The following is a 21659-nucleotide window of genomic DNA, read 5'->3' as shown; positions in this document are numbered from 1 at the left end:
TAGACATTAGCATAATTATTGCAGACACAAGAAAGCATTGCAGAGACGATTGACAGCCCCTATCAGTCTCTTGACTGCATTTTACATTTTGAGCCACTGGGTCTGTTTTTATGGGAAATCAAATGTATTTTTTTTTTTTTTTTTTTTTTTTTTGGATTGCTACTTTTATTCCAGCACAGGTGGAGCTAAAGTTCATTAGATATAATTACTTATTTATAAACTATTGTTTATTCATTCATTTATTCTGTCATCAGTTCTTCCTATCAATTCAGATCATTAGTTGATATAAAGATTTGTTTTCAATAACTATATCAAGACATATTTAATGATATATCAGTGTTTAAAAGCAGCCCCAGGTAGCGCTTCACCTCCAGGCAGATGTGTAATGCTACAGGAAGTGACCTCATAACTGACCTCTGACCCGACCTCGCCAGCAGTCGGAAGCAGAAGAAGGAACAGATGGAGATGAGGGCGGTGTGTGTGTGTGTGTGCGTGTGTGTGGGGGTTGAAGGTGGTTAGCTGTGTCGTCTAGGATTCCATCAGGATTAGGTAGAGGAAGTTGTGACTCTATTTGTGGTGAGGGCAAAGCTGGAGGTTGCAGCAGAGAGTGACGTTATCATAATGTGGATTCTGAACCACACACACACACACACACACACACAGAGAGAGAGAGAGAGAGAGAGAGAGAGAGAGAGAGCTGCTTGATTATGCTGTGCCATTTCAATTGAAAATCAGATTAAGATTATGTTAACTATACCGTATTACTACTCTATCATATTCATGGAGTATGGCTTGCAACTGTGTGTGTGTGTGTGTGTGTGTGTGTGTGTGTGTGTGTGTGTGAGAGAGAGAGAGAGAGAGAGAGAGAGAGAGAGAGAGGGGAAAGCAGGACAAAGACTGTCTTGTATTTGGGGGCGGGAGAGGTGGTAGTGGGGTAGTTGGGCCTGTTGGGTCCAGTCCTGGAGGCCGGGGATGGGAATGTTCACCGTGTGGTGTGTGTGTGTGTGTGTGTGTGTGTGTGTGTGTGTGTGAGCAGAGGAATGCTGCTGTTTGCTGAGTGAAGAGCACAGAGGCAGCAGAGACTGTCCAAACACACGTCTGTTTGCCAAGAGTGTGTGTGTGTGTGTGTGTGTGTGTGTGTGTGTGTGTGTGTGTGTGTGTGTCTGAGAGAGCGAGGGAGACCGAGACAGACAGAGAGTGTATTCGGTACGGCGTATGAGCAAGAGTGAAAGTGTGTGAGCAGTGATGGAAAGAGGTTTAGTAGTCTCTGTGTGTGTGTGTGTGTGTGTGTACGGTCCCTATGTTGTGACCTTCTACTCAATGAAGACTTTCATATCCCTCTCAGTGCCTCATAGTAGGGGAGCAGACGGGACTGAAAGAGCTCTCTCTCTCCATACCTGTGACCTACTCACTACTCACACACACTCTCACAGACACTAGCCCACGCTGCAGACTTTGCTCTGTTTGTGTGTGTAGGTGTGTGTGTGTGTGTGTGTGTACTGTACTCTTACCTGTTTGTTTGGCTGATGAGAGGTCAAGTGGGTGGGAGGGATGGAGGGATGGAAGGAGACCGGGTGGTGTGGAAGGAGAGAGAGGGAGAGAGGGAGGTGACGGGGTGAGGGAGCATGGGAGTTAATGATGGAGGACGATAGGGCTGGGTATCACCGCTGATTGATTTGATTTCCAATTCAATATTGATACCAATTTTACTTGGATATGAAACAGATTCTACTAATGCTGTAAACTGTCCCTCTAACCTGGTGAATTATTAAAAATATTCATTAAAGGTCCGATTCGGGGAATAACCCTCTGAACCCCAAGCAGTTTTTTTTTTTTTTTTCTGCTTTCACACAGTATGAAAGAGTTATAGTGCCATAAATAATAAAAAAAAATAAAAAAGGCAAACTGATTTTTTTTTGGATAATTTATTTTACAAAAATCGAGAAACACTGGAATAAATGTACAGAACATTTTTTCAGGTGCCCACAAGGTTCACTGATCCAGGAAAAAAAAAAAGTAGGGCTTCACATGATTTATTTCCTGAAATATTAACATTTTTCTAACCTGTATAAACTGTAAAAAAAAAAAACAAACAAAAAAAAACAAGGCGTTTTTACTGCCTTGTGCCCTTCCATGTTACTACTGTTGCCTACACACTGAAATTCAGTGAATTTTTGTCATGCGACTGTTGGGCTCACCTGAATCAATCAAGACGTCTCAGATCCGCTGAAGACCGCAGAATTTTCTGTTTTTTGAATGATCTGGATTGAGTGAACGACTATTTTTTGGCGAATTGTTGAATGAAGCATGTATAATAAAATGATTCGAATGAAAAATCACTTCTTTAGGCTTAGTTTCGTCCTTTTTTCTACCGCTAAACAGAAGTCGGACATGTTGCATTCAGGGACCGTAGGAAAATTCAAATTCGACAGAAAAAAAAAATAGGTTTTTAAAGCTTCCAGCTATGATAAATGGTTGAATTTTGGTGATTTTTAAAAACATACATGTCCTTCTATCCCACCGGCTGGTTTGGGGTTCAGGGGGTTAAACGAATCAATAATCAGATTCTTGTGGTGAGGATCAGTTTGAAATTGATTTTCGATTAATTGAACGCAGCCCCAGAGGAATATAGGGAGGGAGAGGAGACAGAGAGAGAAACTGGGAGTGAGGCAGAGATGAAGAAATAGAGGGATGGAGGACCAAGTGAGTAATTTGTTGGATGGAAGGAAGGGAGGAAGGAGGGGGTGAGTAAGGGAAGGATGAATGGAGGAAGGGAGAGAGAGGATCAAGTGAGTAATAGTTGAAGGGAGGGAGAACGGGAATAATGGAGAGATATACACCTGATGGGAAGGATGGAGGGAGGAATAGTTGAAGTGTGGAGGAGTGGTAACCAAGGAAATTACTAATCGTTGATGGGACAGGGACAGTGAGGTGGAAATGTGTGTGTGGGGGGATTCGGTTATTGTATTTGGAAAATAAAACTTCAGACATTACATTACTTTAACTATTTAGACGCTACATGAAAACACAATGAAGAACGGCTCTAGTAATCACCCAGAAGTACCGCAAAATAACCAAAGTGCCCAAACAAAAGCCGTCTTCTGCAGAACGGGTATTTTGGGGGTACTTTTGGACACATTCGCGTAAGTGTTTGGGCACATTTGGCTCATTTTGGGTGTGTTTGGCGAACTGTTTGAGCACTTCTGGGTATGTTCAAGTACATTTGGGGGAACTCCGAGCGCTTTTGGTACTGTTTGGTACTTTTCGGGTGATTAGTAGGATGAATTCATCTTGCGCATGTGACAGCTGAATGTCCACGTGTGCCAAAAGGCGGCAGCTGTTAAACCTCTTCTTTTTTTTTTATTACCTGTCTTGATGTCACCCTGTTATCTGCAGGTTAGCAAGACCTTAAAATGACACTGTTTTGCCTAAACCAAATAATCCTCTGGCAGGGAAAAAAAAAAAAAAAAAAAAAAAAAAAAAATGAATGTGACAGTCTCGTTTGCCTAATGGTGGTTTTAGTGAAGGAGTTTGTTGACTGTTTGAAACATCACGACCTAACAAATATAGTAAATGTGTTCAGTCTGATCAAAATATGGGAGAAAATTGAGAGCGATGAAATCCCGGGAGGGTGCTGGCAGAGCAACATGAAAATCTGGAGTCTCCCGGGAAAATCAAGAGTGTTGGCAAATATGAGGAGAGGAAGGGAGCGAGGGAGGAAGGGAAGGATGAATAGAGGAGTGGAGGGAGACCAGATTTTACAGAGTTGAGTGACTGGGCGTGTGTGTGTGCGTGTGTGTGTGTGTGTGTGTGGGGAGTGTGATTTATTCTGAGGCCAGGTCTGCCTCCAGCTGTCCCGACGGGGTCCCAATGACTTTAGCAGTCGCGGACCTCCACCACAGAGCGACGCAGGGAGAAACGGAGGGGAGATACGCATAGTGGAAAAATCAACATCATTTTCAATCTGCAGATTCTATTATAGTCTCTTTCTTCCCAGTCGGAGCAGGGAGACGTCTTTTCAGGAAGCAGCCGTGTTCCCTCTGTTTTATAGCACATACATCTGTCATGATGCTACTGTTGCGGGTGAACATCGCATCCCAAACCACTGTCACTCCACTTTTCAGGATTTAGATGGGAAAATGGCTCATGTTTAGATTTTGGCTATAGGAAAAAAAAAAAAAAAAATCAGAACACTTCCATTTCAAATGACTGGTTGATTGAATTTATTTGAAAATATATATTTATGTAGCACAAGACACTGCTGTTAAATGGATTTATCAAACATGACCAAAGACAACACATTCAATATCATATTTCCATCTTTTTCTTTAAATACAAAGACAACCGCAAACATTGGAAAGACTTTGGAGTTTTTTTTACTTCACTTTTTCTGGCACTTAACTCTAAAATGACCTCATTCAATTATGTTAACCTCCATATTAAACAATGGAAAAGTACACAATACTGTGCCAGTGCTGTGTTAGAACAACCAGTCGCCTATTGTCCCAATTTTTATCACAGTTTTATTCCATTTCCTCGAGTGCTCATGGCATTGTTGTGTACTTATTGTGCTATGGCACAGGTTAACACACAGGTCAATAAACTGGAGTGAGGACATTCTGAAGTGCTGCCATGAGCTGCTGCGTGTGTGTGTGATTGCGGGCATGTGTGGGTGTGTGTTTGTGTTCCTACATGTGTACTGCTGACTGACGAGTGTAAATGAGAATTTGCTTTGAGTCGAGCAACCAGGTTAAGTAAATAAATGGATCTCCTTCTCCCCCCCTTGCAGGTCCTGCTGAGGTCCCCATGATGTCCCCGAATGGGTCAATCCCCCCCATCCACGTCCCCCCGGGATACATCTCACAGGTCGGTGTGTGTGTTTGTGCATGTGTGTGTGAGCTTGTTTTCACCTATTTTTCCTGAAGTTGTAGTCTATTCCAATCCTTACGCCTGGTTTGTTTCTTCATGAAGAAGTGCCAGTTCAAAAATAAAATAATAGCCAAACGTGCCTGGACACATTCGCTATATTTAACAGGCAGGCATGAGGTTACACACCACCTGAATTAAAGAAAAGAAAAGAAAAGAAAACAAAAAATAAAAGCATAGGCAGGTCCACAGTGTCATAGATGCAGTTCTGTCAAACACTGGTCTTTATCCCTTGGAAAATACACAGTGATGCATTTTCAAAAGGAGAGATTTGATGAAAGAAGTCCAAAAACAATACAGTCAGCTTCGTGGCTCTCCCTCTATAAAGTTATCTAAATGGCACTCAAAGGGAACGACATACAACACACTGGATAAATCGACAATACAGTCATAAAGGGAGCTTGTAATATGGAAGAAATAGTCTGTTGTCGTCCTCCTTTGAAAGCTGCAATGGTGCAAATGCAGGGGCGCCCCGACAGCTCATCTGCGTTCCTAATGAGTTTGTGTGGGTGAAGCCACAGAAAAAAGCATAAACCAGGCATTAGACCTATCCTAGCTGCCGACAGAGGAGGGATCAAGGTGTCTTGCTTCCCTGACAGATCAGGAATGTACTGAATTTTGGGTGTCACGGGAACTGTGTGCCTCTGTGTGTGTGTGTGTGTGCGTGTGTGTGTGTGGGTGTGTGCATGTGTTTTAATCTCCTCCAAAGGATAAAAAGATGAGGGAAATCTTCCAAAGTGCAGATGTAGTGGGTGGTCTGTTTAAAAGAGATGCTTTGAGTTCGATGTCAGGGGTTGGCTGAGGCTGGAAGAAGGCATTTAGTGATGCGGTGGGGTCAAAGGTCGGGGAATCAAAGCAAGCCAGTGGAACGTCCTCACAAGTATAGCCATACCAGTGTGTGTGTGTGTGTGTGTGCGGGGAGGTTGTATGCCTGTGCCAGTGGCAGCCAGGTCATTGGCTCACTGTGGGTGTGTGTTTGTGTGTGTTAGTAGGGACTGGGCCAAGTGAGAGCGGGAAACACTGTCACTCTTACATAAACACGCCTGATAGGAGAGACAGGCACTGGGTGGGGTGGGGGGTTGGAAACTACCACAATCACAGATGGATTTTTTTGTGTGTGGAGATTTGTGCTAATTGTGTTTTGTTGAATAGTATTTGCCTGTGATAATGTGTGTGTGTGTGTGTGTGTGTGTTTGTATGTACTGAGGTGTGCAGCTTCCTGCCAGTAAATTTGACTTGGAATTTGAGTCAGTTAGTGTGTGTGTGTATGTGTGTGTGTGTCTGTCTGTCCGTCTGTCTCCCTCTCCCTCTCCCTCTGTGTGTGTGTGTGTGTGTGTGTGTGTGTGTGTGTGTGTGTGTGTGTGTGTGTGTGTATGGTTAATCCTTCCCAGTAGATGCAAATTGTGTGAGTGTGTGTAGGTCAGGTCCACATGAACTCAGGCAGGGACTTTGGCCTTGTTTTCATGTAAACACTCTGTTTTCCTCCTCTGCAGCAAGGGTGAGGGTGGTGGGAAGGGGGTGGGGGGTGTTGGGGAGCAGATACGGGCCCCCCTCTTTCCCTCCCTCCCCCTCTTCTCCTTCTCCCCCTCTATCTGTGTTTTTCTCACTCGGATTAGTTCTGTAACCCTTTTCCTCCCCTACTGACCCAATCTAATTCATTCTCTCTCTCTCTCTCTCTCTCTCTCTCTCTCTCTCTCTCTCTCTGTTCTTTCTTTCTCTTCTTTTTCTGGCACTGATTCTGTTGATCCCTGTCTTGCCTCTCAGTATGTGTGAATGTGTGTGTGTGTGAGTGTGTGTGTGTGTGTGTGTGTTGTTGTTGTTAAGGACCAGCAGATGACTTCCCCTCTCGGCAGGGAGTGCGTGTTTGCTCTCTGCTTGGAATGCAGGCCTGTGAAAGTGTCTGAATAGATGGAATGTGTGTGTGTGTGTGTGTGTGTGTGTGTGTGTGTGTGTGTGTGTGTGTGTGTGTGTGTGTGTGTCTGCATGAGTGTGAATGTGAATAGATGTATGGAATCTATGTTAATGTGATGCAGTTCTTTGAATCCTGTTGTCATTGAAATCTGCAGACCTTGTGATGATGGTGCCGGCTGTTTTCACCGTTTAAAGGACTAAAGTGTCCCGTCTGCTCAATGTTTTGATTCGGAGATTAGTTAACCACCTATTGGAATGAATAAAAGGAGGCTTACTCTTAGGACTGAAGAAATGATTTAACAATTGACAAAAAAAAAAAAACGGACAAAATGTGACACTCTTTGGACCATAGTAGGCCACTGAAGTCCTTAGCTGACAGGTTATAACACAACCTGAACCAGACCAACAACAACATTTTGGTTATGACATTTATTTTTTTTTTTCCAAAATGGAGATTACATTTTTTTTTTTTTTTTGGAGTAGATTTCTTTAAAAGCTAGACTTGGCATGATTTTAAAGTAACACATACAACTACCTCAAGCTGGCACTGCACTGCAGAAAGTGACTCATTGAAACTCAGGAGAAGAACACGTGCTGTCTCTCAAACAGCAGTTTACTAGCAACTTCTGGGTATTGAAGCTCAAATTTTCAAACAATCACCCGTCAGCACCATCATGCAGATTTGCTTGTGCCCCTTTCACACTGACCTCAAGCTCGTGTCAGTCCCACGTTCTGAGACCTGAAACAGCCCTGGGTCATTGTCAGCCTGAGCTCCGATCAGCAGAGGTGTGTAAACAAGGTCACTCCTATTTGGGATTCATGATACAGGGTATACTCTACGTTTTAGGTCAGCAGTCCCAACCTCAGTGTAACTTGTAACCTGTAATATGAAAAATTCTCAACAAATCATCGTCTTTTTGATTGGACATTGAGCTGCAGGGTGGAAAGTTACAGACAAGACGATTGATTAACATTGAGGTGAAATGTGCACAGGTCTGGTGTCACGTGCTTTTTTTTTTTTTTTTTTTTTTTTTTTTTTTTTTTAGTGTGTGGTCCTGGTTAGAATAAATAAATAAATACAACTAAATAAATAAATAAAGCCACCCTTTTCTCATTTTCCCTCCTCTGTTTCCCTGTAGGTGCTGGAGGATAACACAGGGGTCCGTCGGGTGGTGGTGACCCCCCAGTCTCCAGAGTGCTACCCCCCCTCCTACTCTCCGGCGCTCTCACCCACACACCACCTGCCCCCCTACCTGGCCCACCCCCACTTCATCCCCAACTCTCACTCTTTCTACCCCCCTGTCAGCCCCGGGGAGCTGCCCCCCCACCAGTACTACCAGCACCACCTTCCCCCCATGTACGGCGACCCAGGTACTGACATATCGACTGGAGTCCTCCCTCAAATCGATGTTTATGCTTGCAATTAAAAATCGAGTCATCACGATCGTGTTGATGGAGAACCTCAGTCAAGCCGTGTTTTAACACATTTTGAAGTGCAAAACGTCGTCTGGGAAGCGGAGCTGCATTCATTTGCTTTTCATGAAGATCGGCTTAATTAAATGAATCTTTATTAGAGTTGATGGATACCCTGCGCATTATTAGTCCCAATAAAGATGATAGATATTCTGCATACATTATTAATCCAAATATTTTTTTTTCTTTTTTTTTTTTTAATTTAGAATTAGAATCAGATTTAGAAATACCTTATTTTTTTTCAAATATTTATTTATTTATTTAATTTTTTTTTCTTATCAGTGATAGGCAGTACCACTTGTTTTTAAAAAGGGATGTAGTGCAGTGTAAACACACCTAAACTCAAATTATCCCGTTTTTTTTTTTTTTTTTTTTTTTAGTTTTTTTTTAGTTTTTTTTTAAAGTTTACTCAGCTGCTTAGCTTGACGTTAATGGACCTACATTCATTGTAGGCATAAAAAGAAGCTGATTAGAGTCACCTGAGGATAGATGATTTTCTATTAGTGCTTAATGCTTCTCTGAAATTACAACAGCTGTTTGTTCAGACTCGTTTGTTTGCCTTATGATAACTGATAGGTCACGCTGTACTCAACTTTGCCATTAGATCACTGATGATAAATGTGTCTTATATCTTTCCCTCTCCTCTCCTGTCCTCCATCCTCCTCTCTTCCCTTCAGAAATCATCCCAGTGTATGGGATGTCTAACTACATAGGCAGAGAGGAGACTTACAGTAAGCCACAGCCCAAAAAGATCAAGGAACAGAGACAATTAGAGAGACAGAACCGACTCAACTCCCCTCCCTCCACTCTCTACAAGGGCAGCCTGGGGCCAGCGCACAACGGATACAGGTGAGCACTCTGCTCCCACGGCCTCCTGTCAGGGCTTTGATTGACTGACTGACTGACTGACTGATTGATTGGTTGATTCATGACATCTTAATTTCCACATAAACATCTTATCAAATTTCATTTATCCATCATTTAATTTCTCTAAACCTACCAATTTCTTTATACTCACATGCTGGACTTGACCCATTTTATATTTAGTCCCATGCACTACATTTACATGCACACACGCAAAAAAAAAAAAAAAATATTGACTTTAGTGTCTGTAGAGAGAAATCCACAAAATCCTTGGACTTACCTGTCCCAGGGTTCTGTGTAAAAACAAACAAACAAAAAAGTCCTGGTTAAATTTCTTCCAGCAGCAGCTGTAACCTAAGCTAAAGGAGTCTGGAAGAACCATGTTGTCAGTAACCGCTGCCTAAAATTGACCTCAGCACACCAGCAAATACACTGCACTTAGCTGCAGCTTTTGAATAGCAAAAAATGTTTTTTTTTTCTGGAAATGTGTCGTAAATTTGGTTAAGATTTGTCTTGAAGAGATCTTAAATAGCATTAAAGGTAAATCTCCCTGTGATCGTGTGAACCATTGCCTCACGCTGACATCTATGTATACGGCATGTTGATGCGACATGAATCTCAAATTATACATAGCTGAATCTAACAATTTTGTGTAGGAGATAGGTCAGTTGTACATAATATAAATAGTCATAAAAATCATAAAAATAGTGTTTTTCTTTGTAACTGCTAGGGACTACTTTCCTTGTTTCAATAGGAAGTGAAGGTGGTGTGTGAAATCACTGTGCAGTGGATGAATACATAGTTGCTGACCTGAATTAGATCCAGGCTACATCCGTCATATTGAGTTAGCACTATAAAGCCTGAACTATGAAAGAATTGGCAGAAAATTTAAATTTTTTGAAATTTAACCCTTTATTTAGTCCTATAACAAAATCTAAAAAAAAAAAAAAAAAATGTTATTACATGATCTTTCTGTCGTATGATATATGATATGTACTTGAAGTGCCAATGGTATGGTCCAGGGTGAACAGGGGAAGTGTTCAAAGGTATACAACAGTATTTTGGTCAAGTATTGATTAAACAGAATTGAAAACATGTATCATATATGATCCAAATGGCTTTATAGGGTTAATGGTTTCTCATTTGTTAAATTTGTGAATCTACTAATCATATAATGGAAAACAGTGACAGCTTTTTATTGTGGATGAGTCAAAGCTTTAGTCAGGAACACTTGGATGGTTTTTGTGTCTAGGTTCTCATTATTTTCTGAGTTCATTGATCGGTCTCCCAAAATGTGATGTACTCCTTTGAGGTGTTTGTCACTGCATTACATTTGACATTTTCTGAGAGATGTTTGCTATGTCCTTAGGAAATGTTTAGTTTTGATAAACAGTCCTAGTTTTCAAAAACACATTTTATCACAGCTCTTATTCTTTTGTGTGTATATGCAACCAATAAATGACACTCAGGTATTGAATAGCCTCAACTTTGCTCACAAATAATTTGGAAGTTATTTCCTTCAAAGCATCAACAGCCACAGAGTCACCGGGGTCAGTGGTTTTGTTTTTGTTCCTCATCGCAAAATATGGATTGAACTTTTTTAGTGTCAGATGGGTTCACATTCACACCAAGAATTGTTATGTTTTTTTTTTGTTTTTTTCTGGTAAATAACACCAAGTTGCGATTTGATTTCAATGCAGCAACAAATCACACGCCCCGTCGCTGGGGTCGGTGGGGTCGGGGGGCGGAGTCAGCAGTCCAGGAGGGAAGAAGCAAGAGAGGCGACTCCGCAGCAGTCCTCGAAACAGTGAACCAGAGACACACACACAGGGTAAGACACAAACACACACACACATGCAGCACATACACTGGGTAGGGCCGACATACTGTATACACAGGTAAGGCATTTGTGTGTTGTTTTGAATGTTCTTCATTTTGCCTAACATGCATTGACTTGGTTTGTTATTTGCTTTGACACATCAATAGGTTAGACAGTGCACATGCCATACAGACACACTCCTATTACGCATACACACACACACACACACTGCAGACACACATCTTCATACACAAATATTTCGACGAAGGAGATGTCACTTTGTGTGTGTGTGTGTGTGTGTGTGTGTATTCATATATCATACCGGAATGAAAATCTAGTCTTTTCAGTTTTATCTCATCTCTCTCACTTTCAGCTCCTCTCTCTCTCCCTCTCTCTCTCCCTCCCTCGCTCCCTCTCCCTCTGTCCCAACTACCTTTGTCCCGTTCAACCTCAATGACCCTTTGCATTCACAGAGGCCAAGAGAAAACACACCTCGCGTTTCTCTCTCTCTCTCTCTCTCTCTCTCTCTCTCTCTCTCAATCCCTTTTCTCCTCACAGAAAGTCACCCAAAAAAAAAAAAAAAAAAAAAAAAGATGAATGGATAAATGCTGCTTCTCTGAGGTGAGGGGATGGGGGTGAGAGAGGCGGGGGTTGGGGTGGGCGGGGGGAGGCGGGGAGGGTGTAAGAGGGGTTGTCTGGGTAACCACATAGCTGAACCCGTCCCCGAGCGCTATCGTTTTACCCTCCCTACAATACAGGCCTTGTTGGGTGAAGGCTGAGCCACGGGGGGAGGGCGAGGGGGGTGAGGAGTGGGACGGGGGTGGTAGAAGGGGGGGGGGGGCACATACCTGTAGAGTCCTGCTTGGGATGAAGGAAACCTTTGAGCACCGAGATTCAGACACTGCAGCTCAGCCTTATCGCACACCAGCACACACACACACACACACATAGAGGCACATACAGAAAATGCACACACGGCGCACACTCACCTGTTGTACTGCACCTCCTAATGACATGTCTTTTGACGCGTCAGACATATGTCCTGCATATTAAAAAGTACACACACACACACACACACACACACACACACACTCACACTCAAACACACAAGACTGTCTGTGTAGGCGATGACAGAAAAACCCACTCGGAGACACATAAATTCATCTCCTCCCTCATTGCAGCTGTCAGCCCTTATTTAAATTTACCCTCGCTTCAAATTTTGGTTTCGTCCCTCCCAGCATGGCGTTGGATCAGGGGAACACTCCATCTGGGAAGGTGTCCTCAAACATTATCTGTATGAGTGTTTTGATCCAATGCCCGGATCCATTCAAACTCATATAGACCAGGGTTAGACTGATTTATCGGCTTACCAACATCATGTGGCTGATATCTGCCTCTTTTTGAATATCAGATATCTGGGAGTCCATGTCTGCCCTCTCTAATATGAAAGAGGTTATTCTCTAGCTCTTAAAAAAAAAACAAAAAAAAAAAAACACTATCTCTCATCTTTTTATTATGCATTTGCAATATTCTCCATTTATTTTGTTCATTCAAACATTTCATTAAGAATGGATTTACTCTGGTAATAGTTTGTGTCTTTATTTCCAGATATAAAGATGTTGAATATCAGCACAAAAAAAAAAAAAAAAAAAAAAAAAAAAAAATCCAAATCAAGACTGTATGCATGCAAGTCTGGGCATCTGCAAATGCAAAACACACACTCATAGAGGAGGCAGTGTTTCAGTGCAGCGAGGTAGACTGCACAGCTCTGTGCTGCACACACACACATACACACCTACACAGACGCATATAAACACTCCTACACGTGCACACGTATGCAAACACACATGACAGACAGGAGCATGTCAGCATGTTGTCAGTCTGTTTTGGTCTACCAGGGTCTCAGTACTGGGCTGGAGATCAGGCTGAGTCAGCTAGATCTACCTCACAACACACACACACACACACACTTAGACACACACACACACACACACACACACACACACACACACACACACACACACACACACAAAACATACACACACCCCGTGACTGGGCTTCCTGTGAAACAATCAGAGCATGAGGGTCCAGAGGGTTGAGGGGGGGAGACAGGGAAGGAAGGAATGGAGGATTTGAAGGAGAGAGGAGAGGAGAGAGAGAGATTAAAGGTTTGTAAAGAGGAGGAGATGAACTGGAGCTCAGAGTCCTGGATCACCAAAAAAGCAAGAGACAAATAGAAAGAAAGAGAAAGAGAGACAGAGTGAGAGAGAGAGAGTACAAACATTCCGACAAAGTTACTGCTTGGCCCAGTGTGTTGAAGCATATTCCAACCCAGAATACCACACACACACACACACACACACACACACACACACACACACACACACAAACACACCCGCCCACGCTTTGCCCTTGATGCCCTTGCTGTGTGTGCGTGTGTGTGTGTGTGTGTGTGTGTGGCTAATGCCCCAGTGCCAGTGAGGCAGCAGGCTGACTTGGCCAGTGAAGTGTCTGTTCCCCAGTAAAGCCAGCTCTACAGGCCTTTTCCTCAGAACTGAGCTGCTTGCTGAGCAGAAACAGATGTGGGCCCCGTCCCTGCTGTTCCTCCATCTTGGCTCTGCATCATCACCACCACAGATCCTGTCTCTCACTCAGAGAGAAACTGGAATTTCAGCAGAAACAGATGGATCGGCTCTCCCCTGCCCTCCCCAGCTCGTCCATCTTGATTCTACGTCATCGCCCAGCGCTGTGTCTCCAGGAGAAACCAGATGTGCCCTCTGACTGCTGCGTCCACCATGTTGGCTCTGTTCAGAGGGGTGTGAAGCACAGAACAGAGAGGGCGTCACTGACATTTTAGGAAATCTGCATAGACATCTACTGTATATCCATGCTTATCCATTTAGCGCAGGGGGAAAACATATTATTGACAAATCTCATTGTGCAAGTATCCTGGATCCTAATAGAAAACTGCAAAGTCATATATCTGAAATGTTATGACACGCAGCCTCAGTGATTTCATTGACACACTCAGGAATGTGGATAATGCACTGCAAAGCAATTTTAAATGAGTGCGGCAGAGAAATAATTTAAAATCCTACATTAACCCTTTATAGGGCACTCATTGAAATACTTTGAAATTCAAAAAACAACCCTAGACTGTTATTAGAGAACATAACAGGACTTTATGACTTCTATAAATTTTTTTTTAAATTTTCATTTTGTAATAGAAAATCAAAGCCATTGAGATTGGTCAAATGCCACAATCATGTGACCTGGGATGTAGAGCGATCTTTGCTGATTGGCTGGGTGAAGACCAAATGATTATTGAACTAACTGAGACAGGGAATGGGCCTGATATGTAAAATTTCTGAAATTACCAAAAATAGTCACTTGCCCTATAAAGGGTTAACAAATTACAAGCAAAGAGTGGCGTGAATAGTGCAAGGATAAGGAACGACGGGCTGCACCAGTTGTGCTTAAACTAGCACTTAACCAGGCTCAACTGCACTGTAAGCAGCTACTAAGTTACAGCTTGCAACTATATATTACTGTGCACCACGAAAAATAGTTAAACTGTGATCCTGTGTGTACCTAAATATTTATGCAAGCCCTTGACTAGGAGTAGCGGTTGCTGATACAGTGGTACCAAAGCTGGAGTTGTTAACAGTCTGAAAATAACTTATCTGTCAGTCCAAGTCAAGCCGCCTTGGTGGTCCGCCCCACTTATTAACAGTTGGAGTACGACTTACAGCTGCCTCAGTCCAAGCTGCACGTCTGTGATGCAGGATAACTCAACTCGACACCCAACACACTGGCACATAGTAAACAGCAGTTAGAGCTATGGGCTTGAACACACAGGGATAGTCACAGTATAGGAGAGTAAAAACAGTAAAAATTCAAGCTGTTACAAAACAAACCCCGATTCTCTACTTCCTGTGTGCACATTTGAAGACGCTGGCTGGACACGTGTCAGTTGACATTATGTGATCACATGTTACGTTACGGAGAGAGGCTCAGTCTTACCGAAGCGCATCTCGCAGATGAACATCGCGTAAACATATAACAACACGGCAGCCCTCACAGGCATGTATACTTCTGCATGTGCTTGTACCGTTGAATTCCTGCCCACAGATAACCCGCTACGATCGACCAATCAGAGTGCGCAACCTCGCGGAGACGTGATGCCAAGATTACATTCTTGGGAAGCCACGCAACACCTATGCAGACCCTCTCCAACCTCAAGTATGCGCTGGATAGCACCAGTTACATGCAGAGACGCTAATTTCATAGTGCATCCACATTTAGTTGCTAGTTGGATGCAAACTAACTAGACGCTGTTAAGTCCTTGGTGTGAACTTGATGTTCCAACGTAGGTAAGAACTCAGGAACAGATTTGCGTAATCAAGAATTATGAGGGGAAGGAGTCAAGTAAAAGCCAAGGAGACAGATTTTTTTTTTCCAGATTCATAACTCTTTCAGGTGGACAGCTCTGGTGGAGTGTTAATTGTTGGTGATATTGGCTCTCACCCAGTGACCCTGTGTCTGTGATGCTGGTTTCGTCCTCCGTCTCTGTCTAGGGTGTGGAGCGGCAGTAGTAACAGTTTATGTAATTTCTTCAGGCTGACAGAGTTTCCTACTAATAAAGTCCCTGGTTCCAGTGAAGTGACGGTTTTAGAACAATGACGGCGGTAAGAGGAGACTCTTAAAAAAACACACACAAAGCTCTGTAATGTTGTGGTGATGTCACCTCGCGTTAGCTCACGTGACCTTTGACCGTGTCATAACTCATTTTAACATGGAGCCCTTGCCTCCACCTCCTCCTCCTCCTCTTCCTCCTCCTCCTCCAGTAACCGTAGTAACAGGGCTGGAAGTGTGAACATGCTCCCACCCTTCCCTTTCTGGATTGTTTTGGCATGGATCGCCATGGCGATAATCTCACCCCCCCCCACACACACACACACACAACCACCACCACCCCCTTCCCACAAACCCAAATACGGCCATGGCTGTTGAGCAGTCATGGGGGGGGGCTATAAGAGGAAAAGGAAGAGGACAAAGAGATAAAAGGCAAAGGAGAAGAGGAAAGGAAATATACATAGAGAAGAACAAAAAGGGCAGAAAGCGAAATAAAGGCTATTAAAGAGGGGGAGGCAGAGAGAGAAGGAAGAGAGAGAGAGAAAGAGAGAAAGAGGAATGGCTTTAACAGCAGAGGAATGTCTTCCCTGCTGATATCCTGTAACAGCACTAGCAGGATTAGAGGGGGAGGCTGTTGTTGCCCATCACAATGACTACACCAGATATTTCCCCGTATCCAGATGAATGACCCGGGCGTTACATGCGATAAACTCGCCACACTGTCCAACTGCAGCACCAGTCCGGCCTGCATTTGCGAGATCTGGATTACATAATGTTTTATTTATTTTATTATTTTTTTTCCCCCAACTGCCTCATCTGAATAAAATTGAGTTTGACTGATACAAATTGACTGAAGGAATGCACAAACCCCGGCCATCTGGGGCTCGCTGCAGCCGGAATCAAACGCTCAAGATGTCGTGTAGACTTAAAAGATTTTGAATGGACTTAAAGGCACCACGTGTGGTATGTTAACACAAGTGCATTGTTTAGACACAGGCGCGATTGAGACGAGCGGCAGCCAGGGGCGTTGTGTGTGAATCACTCGCCAAGATTACGTCGATGCCTCCGTTATAAATTCGGCCTATCCCGCCGCATCGATCCGCTGGAATAAACAAATTGAATGAATCGCTCTGACTTTTGCCCGAATTGATACAAAACGCTTGGAATCGATTCAACCTAAGTTGCGGTCATCTAACACAATATTATGAGTGGCAACTTTTTTTTTTTTTTTTTTATCAGTCATTTATTCAAGGCAACTCATCATTCACCAAATCCGATTTTAACGTCCCAAAGAGACAAGTCAAGTTCAATTCGAATGAATCGTGAAATCAATCTGAATCTCTGTTGAGCCAAAGAGTTAACAGTCCAGGAAACACAGTTTGTGTTCCATTGTCCTCTGTATAACGAAGAGAGGCAGTTTCTTTTTCAAAAAATATGTTAAACCTGAGTTGTTTTGGCTAAATGATGAAAGTAAACTAGAGTGGTTATTCAGGAAGGATGTATTTGCTTTAGCGAGGTTTATAAAAAATGCATGGTCATTAAGAAAAAAAGAATCATTTGTATGACCTTATTACTTGTTTGCTAGGCGTGTTTTTCTGGATATTTGATTTTTGACATCTGACTCTGACTATTGTTTGTTTTTCTATGTGGTTGTGTCTTGTAAGCCTTTATGGGCTGGGCACCTGTTTGCATGACACACTAATAAAAATCAATCAATCAATCAATCCAGTAATCACCGTAAAGCAATATAGAAATCTTATAAATTGCTTTATGGCACAAAACAAGGAGACGGTGGCTGAGTGTAAACAGGACAAACCATGTCAGAGGCAGATGCTGAAACAAGCAGAAGACGTATGGAAAAAAAAAAATCACGTGCAGCGACTTTAAAGGCTCTCTTTAAAGTGACAGGAAGCAGCGGGGTTTGCGGGAAACTTGGCGTTAATCTTGAGAAATGCTCGGACTGGCGTGAGATATAGGCTCCCCGTCATGTCAGCCATGTTTTCAGTAATTATAGATTCCGCCATGAATATGATAATGATACACGCAGGAAATTTAAACTGTCTTTTCACTGCAGAGGGAGATCGTCTGTTCATGTCTTCCTCTTTGTCCGCACCAGTCTGTCTGCTTCTCTGTTCATCTCTCCATTTCTCCTCTCTCTCTCTCTCTCTCTCTCTCTCTCTCTCTCTCTCTCTCTCTCTCTCTCTCTCTCTGTCCCTGTTGCTCTCTCTCTTTCTCTCTCCCTCTCTCTCTCCCTCTCTCTTTCTGCCTGCCTGCCTGCCTGCACGTCTCCTCCATCCATCTCTGTGAATTTGTCTTTTCGGCCCGCCTGCGAGTCTGCAGTCACTCTTTCAGGACATTTTGGGCTGAGCAGGGTCAGATGGGGTCAGGGTTCTGAGAAACGGCTCTCCCAGAATGCCACATTCTCCAACCAGGTTGTTGTGCTGCACACACACACACACACATACACACACACACACACACAAGCACACACAGCAAACATGCACATGTGCACACACACTTCCTGGAAAAGTGGAAAGAGAGTTCTTGTGTTGCAGCAGAAACATTAACTCCGCTTAGTGGCAGTGGACAAAGTCTCTCTCTCTCCATCTCTCTCTCTCTATCTCTCTCTCTCCTTTTTTCTCCCTCTCTTTCTATGTCTATCTCTCCATCTCTCTCATTTTCTCTGCATCTGGTGGTTTGACATTCACTTGGGTTCTCTCTCCCCTGCTCTGTTTCTCTTTCTTGCTCTCTCTCTCTCTCTCTCCCTTTCTCCCATTCTTTCTCTCCCTCTCTCTCTCATTCTGTCTAATCCCCTTTATAAACGAACAGGCCTCTGACCATGAGAACCAAACTTTCACCATGACAACCACGATTTCAGGCAGGTCCCAACAACCACTCTGCCGTGTGTGTGTGTGTGTGTGTGTGTGTGTGTGTGTGTGTGTGTGTGTGTGCGCGCGCAGCCCAGCTGTTGAACAGATGGAATGCTCACTATGCAGCAGATGATAATACCGTGGAATCCAAGGTCTGTGCCCTGTTTCTCCTCGCCCTCTCTCTCCTCCTCTGTCCTCCTCTCCTGCACTTCTCATCCCTGTCCTCACCTCCCCTCCTTCTCTTTGTTCCCTCTTTCTCTCTCTTTATCTCTCTCTCTCTCTCTCTCTCTTTTTGTCTGTATCCACTTTTCCTCTCTCTCATCTCTCCGTACGCTCCCCTCTCCCTTCCTCTCCTACCTTCCAGCTGAGTGCACCTCGCTCTGCTTTGTTCTCTTTGATTAGAGGCTCTTAAAGATGGGTATCCTTGCTCACTTTGTTCCTCCGGGGCAACACACACACACACACACACACACACACACACACACTTTGGCTTTGTATCTGTGTGTAGTGGGGGCTGGGCAGGCGGTCGTTCCCACATTTTTCACATTTTTTTCTCCAGGCCTTAAAAGTCTTTTTCTGTCCCGGCGCAGACAGATGAGGACTCAGAGCCACAGGTCGTCATGCAGGAGGAATTCACTCGGAGGCTACCTCGCCGAAAGTAGACACCCTTTTTTTTTTTTTAGTGCGGATCTATCCGCAAGTGACACTGTTAGGTGTGTAGGTGTGTAGCATAATAACAAAGCAGAAAAAAAAAATAAAGGAAAAAAAAAATGTCGTTAAAGTTGTCCGTGGGGAGAGAAACAGAGAAGTGGGGACAAAGGAATGGGATGGATGGAGAAACAGACGCACATTTGCAAATACACTCCTTGTGTTTATGCACGTGTGTGTGTGTGTGTGTGTGTGTGTGTGTGTGTGTGTGCGTGCATTTCCCAGAAGCGCCTCGCAGCACTTTGCTCCATTGACTTACACCCGAGATAAAGATAGACTTCTCGCGTGTGTTTCAACGCCTTTTGGGAAAGCTGAGCGGTGACGTCCGTTCTAGTACGATAACTACTACTAGTCCGTGGCGCTCGTCTGCTCCGCGCCTACTGATGATGTCACGCCCGATTGTGTAATCGCCGCCTCGCATCCCCCTAAGCCCTCCTGCCCTCCTGTCCTCCCGCGCTCCTTTCATCCCGGCCTTCCTCCTCCTCCTCTCTGTTGATCCTTGGCTCGCTCTCCGTCTCTCAATTTCCTTGTGTTTTCGTACCTAATCTCTTACCCAGACTCCTCTCTCTCTCTTTTTTCTGTCTCTCTCTCTCTCCACTCTGTCCTTCAGTGTCTCTCTTTCTTCCTCTAAATCCCCCTCTCGCCTGGTTTTGGCTCAGCCCACTGTGTCCCCCCCGCCCCCCTTCCCCGTTCTCCCTCCCCATTCCTCATTCCTCTCTTTTTCCTGCCGTCCGTTGCGCTCCCTCGCTCCGTCTGGCTGTCCTCAATAATCAAACACAGACGGTCAGACACAGACAGGATGTGAGGTCAGACGAGGAGAGGAAGTGAGGGTGCGTGGGCAGCACATAAACAGAGAGAAGAGGAGAGATGGGGGACAGTGAGGACACAGAACTCAGTGTGTGTGTGTGTGTGTGTGTGTGTGTGTGAGTTGACTTCAATGGGAGAGAGGCTCAGTCAGCATCAGCTCTCTGTGGTCGTTCTCTATATTAAACACTTAAACAGCTGGGCTCGACCGCAGCTTAGTCTCAGCAGTGAGATAAAGCCGTAATATTTTTCGAGCTTTATTACAGACGGCCTGAAATTTAAGATTTTTTTTTCCTTTCCTTCTTTTGACCCAAACCGACTCTGTGGTTTATTTCGTAGTCTAACACATTAACCGACTTTTTTTTTTTTTTTTTTTTTTCATGCCACTAAAACACCGGCCCCATTCCATTCAGCCTACATGACGTTTTTTTTTAGGGGTTGGAAATATTTTGTAACATAATACGGCCACTAGGTTGGGCAAATAATTCATCTGGGATTATTTGAAGTACCATTTTAACCTTCCCACTGTCGGATCCAGCCCTTTTAAAACCAGTGAGCTCAAAGATCTCAAAATTAAATCTTAAAAATAAATTGTAAATTCAGATTTTGTCCTGAAAACATCAGTGTGCAGGCTATATTAGGGATGCAAGATAAAAAATTAATTGCTGATTAATTCCCTTGATAATCTAACTGTGATTATACTTTAAATTAATAGAATTGTAATTTAATACTTATCTCGTGCCCTTACTCACATACTTTGATAGGTTATGGACATGCACGCCATTGCTGTGCTTACTTTAAGACTTAAAAAAATGCTCGTTTTTCAAAACGTAATAGAAAAAACTGCGTATTTTGGCCGTGTAAGGGCAATGTGGTCACAGCAGGTTAATTTCCCATCAGATTACCTGCTCCAATCCCACATCAGTCCACCCATGTATAATAAAGGGCTTATAGTCAGTGTAAACTATTTTCTCACAGAGTGTGTTTTCACCAGCAGAGACACCATTGGATGATTATAGAAATATCATAACAATTCTGTCGACGGCTGAGTGTTTGTGTAATCGTCTTGATCTTCTTCATCTCCGTCCTCGCATCCAAATTCAGACTGTTACCGTTCAGCGCAGCTGTGATTGTCATCTAAATGATCTGGGATTAATTGCGCGGCTCTTGGCAACACGTTTAGACTCTTAAACAAAAGGTCAGAGCTTTCTCATTTTCCCAAATTTTTTTTACATTTTTTATTATGAGCGTATTATATTTACAGCTTCGAGACAGAAAATAACAGTTCATGTTCGGGGTCGGCTTTGGAAACGGATAAATGTGAGCGTCAAGTAAATAGATTGCACCCGTGGGGGTAAGTGGGAAATTATTTTTTGATTTGGGGTCTTTAACTGTGTCTCTCACAAACAAAGGCGATTTGACAGATTAGGCATTTAGAACGAAAAAGCGGCGTATACTCAGAAAATGATGTTCGTCAGCCACGGCCGTTGTTTGACTGTTCCCATCTGTTGTTTGCTGAACGTGACGGCCGAGGCGGCGCTCTGATGGAATTCCACCTCCGCCCGTGTTCGCCGTGTTCGCCGCAGTAGACAAGCAGCTACAGGACGGCAGCGTTAAAGCGAGAAATCCTCTCTTTTTTTCTCTCAGCA

At 43.6% G+C, this 21659-nt stretch overlaps 1 protein-coding gene across 2 annotated transcripts in view; it reads left to right on the top strand.

Moving 5' to 3' along the window:
- Positions 1-21659, top strand: part of fndc3ba (fibronectin type III domain containing 3Ba) — a 119879-nt gene that overhangs the window by 52635 nt on the left and 45585 nt on the right. For both annotated transcript variants that reach the window (XM_030082029.1, XM_030082030.1), the window contains exons 4-7: positions 4790-4866; positions 7977-8208; positions 8988-9159; positions 10875-11005. In XM_030082029.1, the coding sequence (XP_029937889.1) occupies positions 4790-4866; positions 7977-8208; positions 8988-9159; positions 10875-11005 (612 nt within the window). The remainder of the gene's footprint in view (positions 1-4789; positions 4867-7976; positions 8209-8987; positions 9160-10874; positions 11006-21659) is intronic.

The sequence above is a fragment of the Myripristis murdjan genome, chromosome 22 (assembly GCF_902150065.1).
Source record: "Myripristis murdjan chromosome 22, fMyrMur1.1, whole genome shotgun sequence".
NCBI classification, from domain to species: Eukaryota; Metazoa; Chordata; class Actinopteri; order Holocentriformes; family Holocentridae; genus Myripristis; species Myripristis murdjan.
Note: the sequence above shows the minus strand (reverse complement) of the source record. Positions and strands in the feature narration are given on the sequence as shown.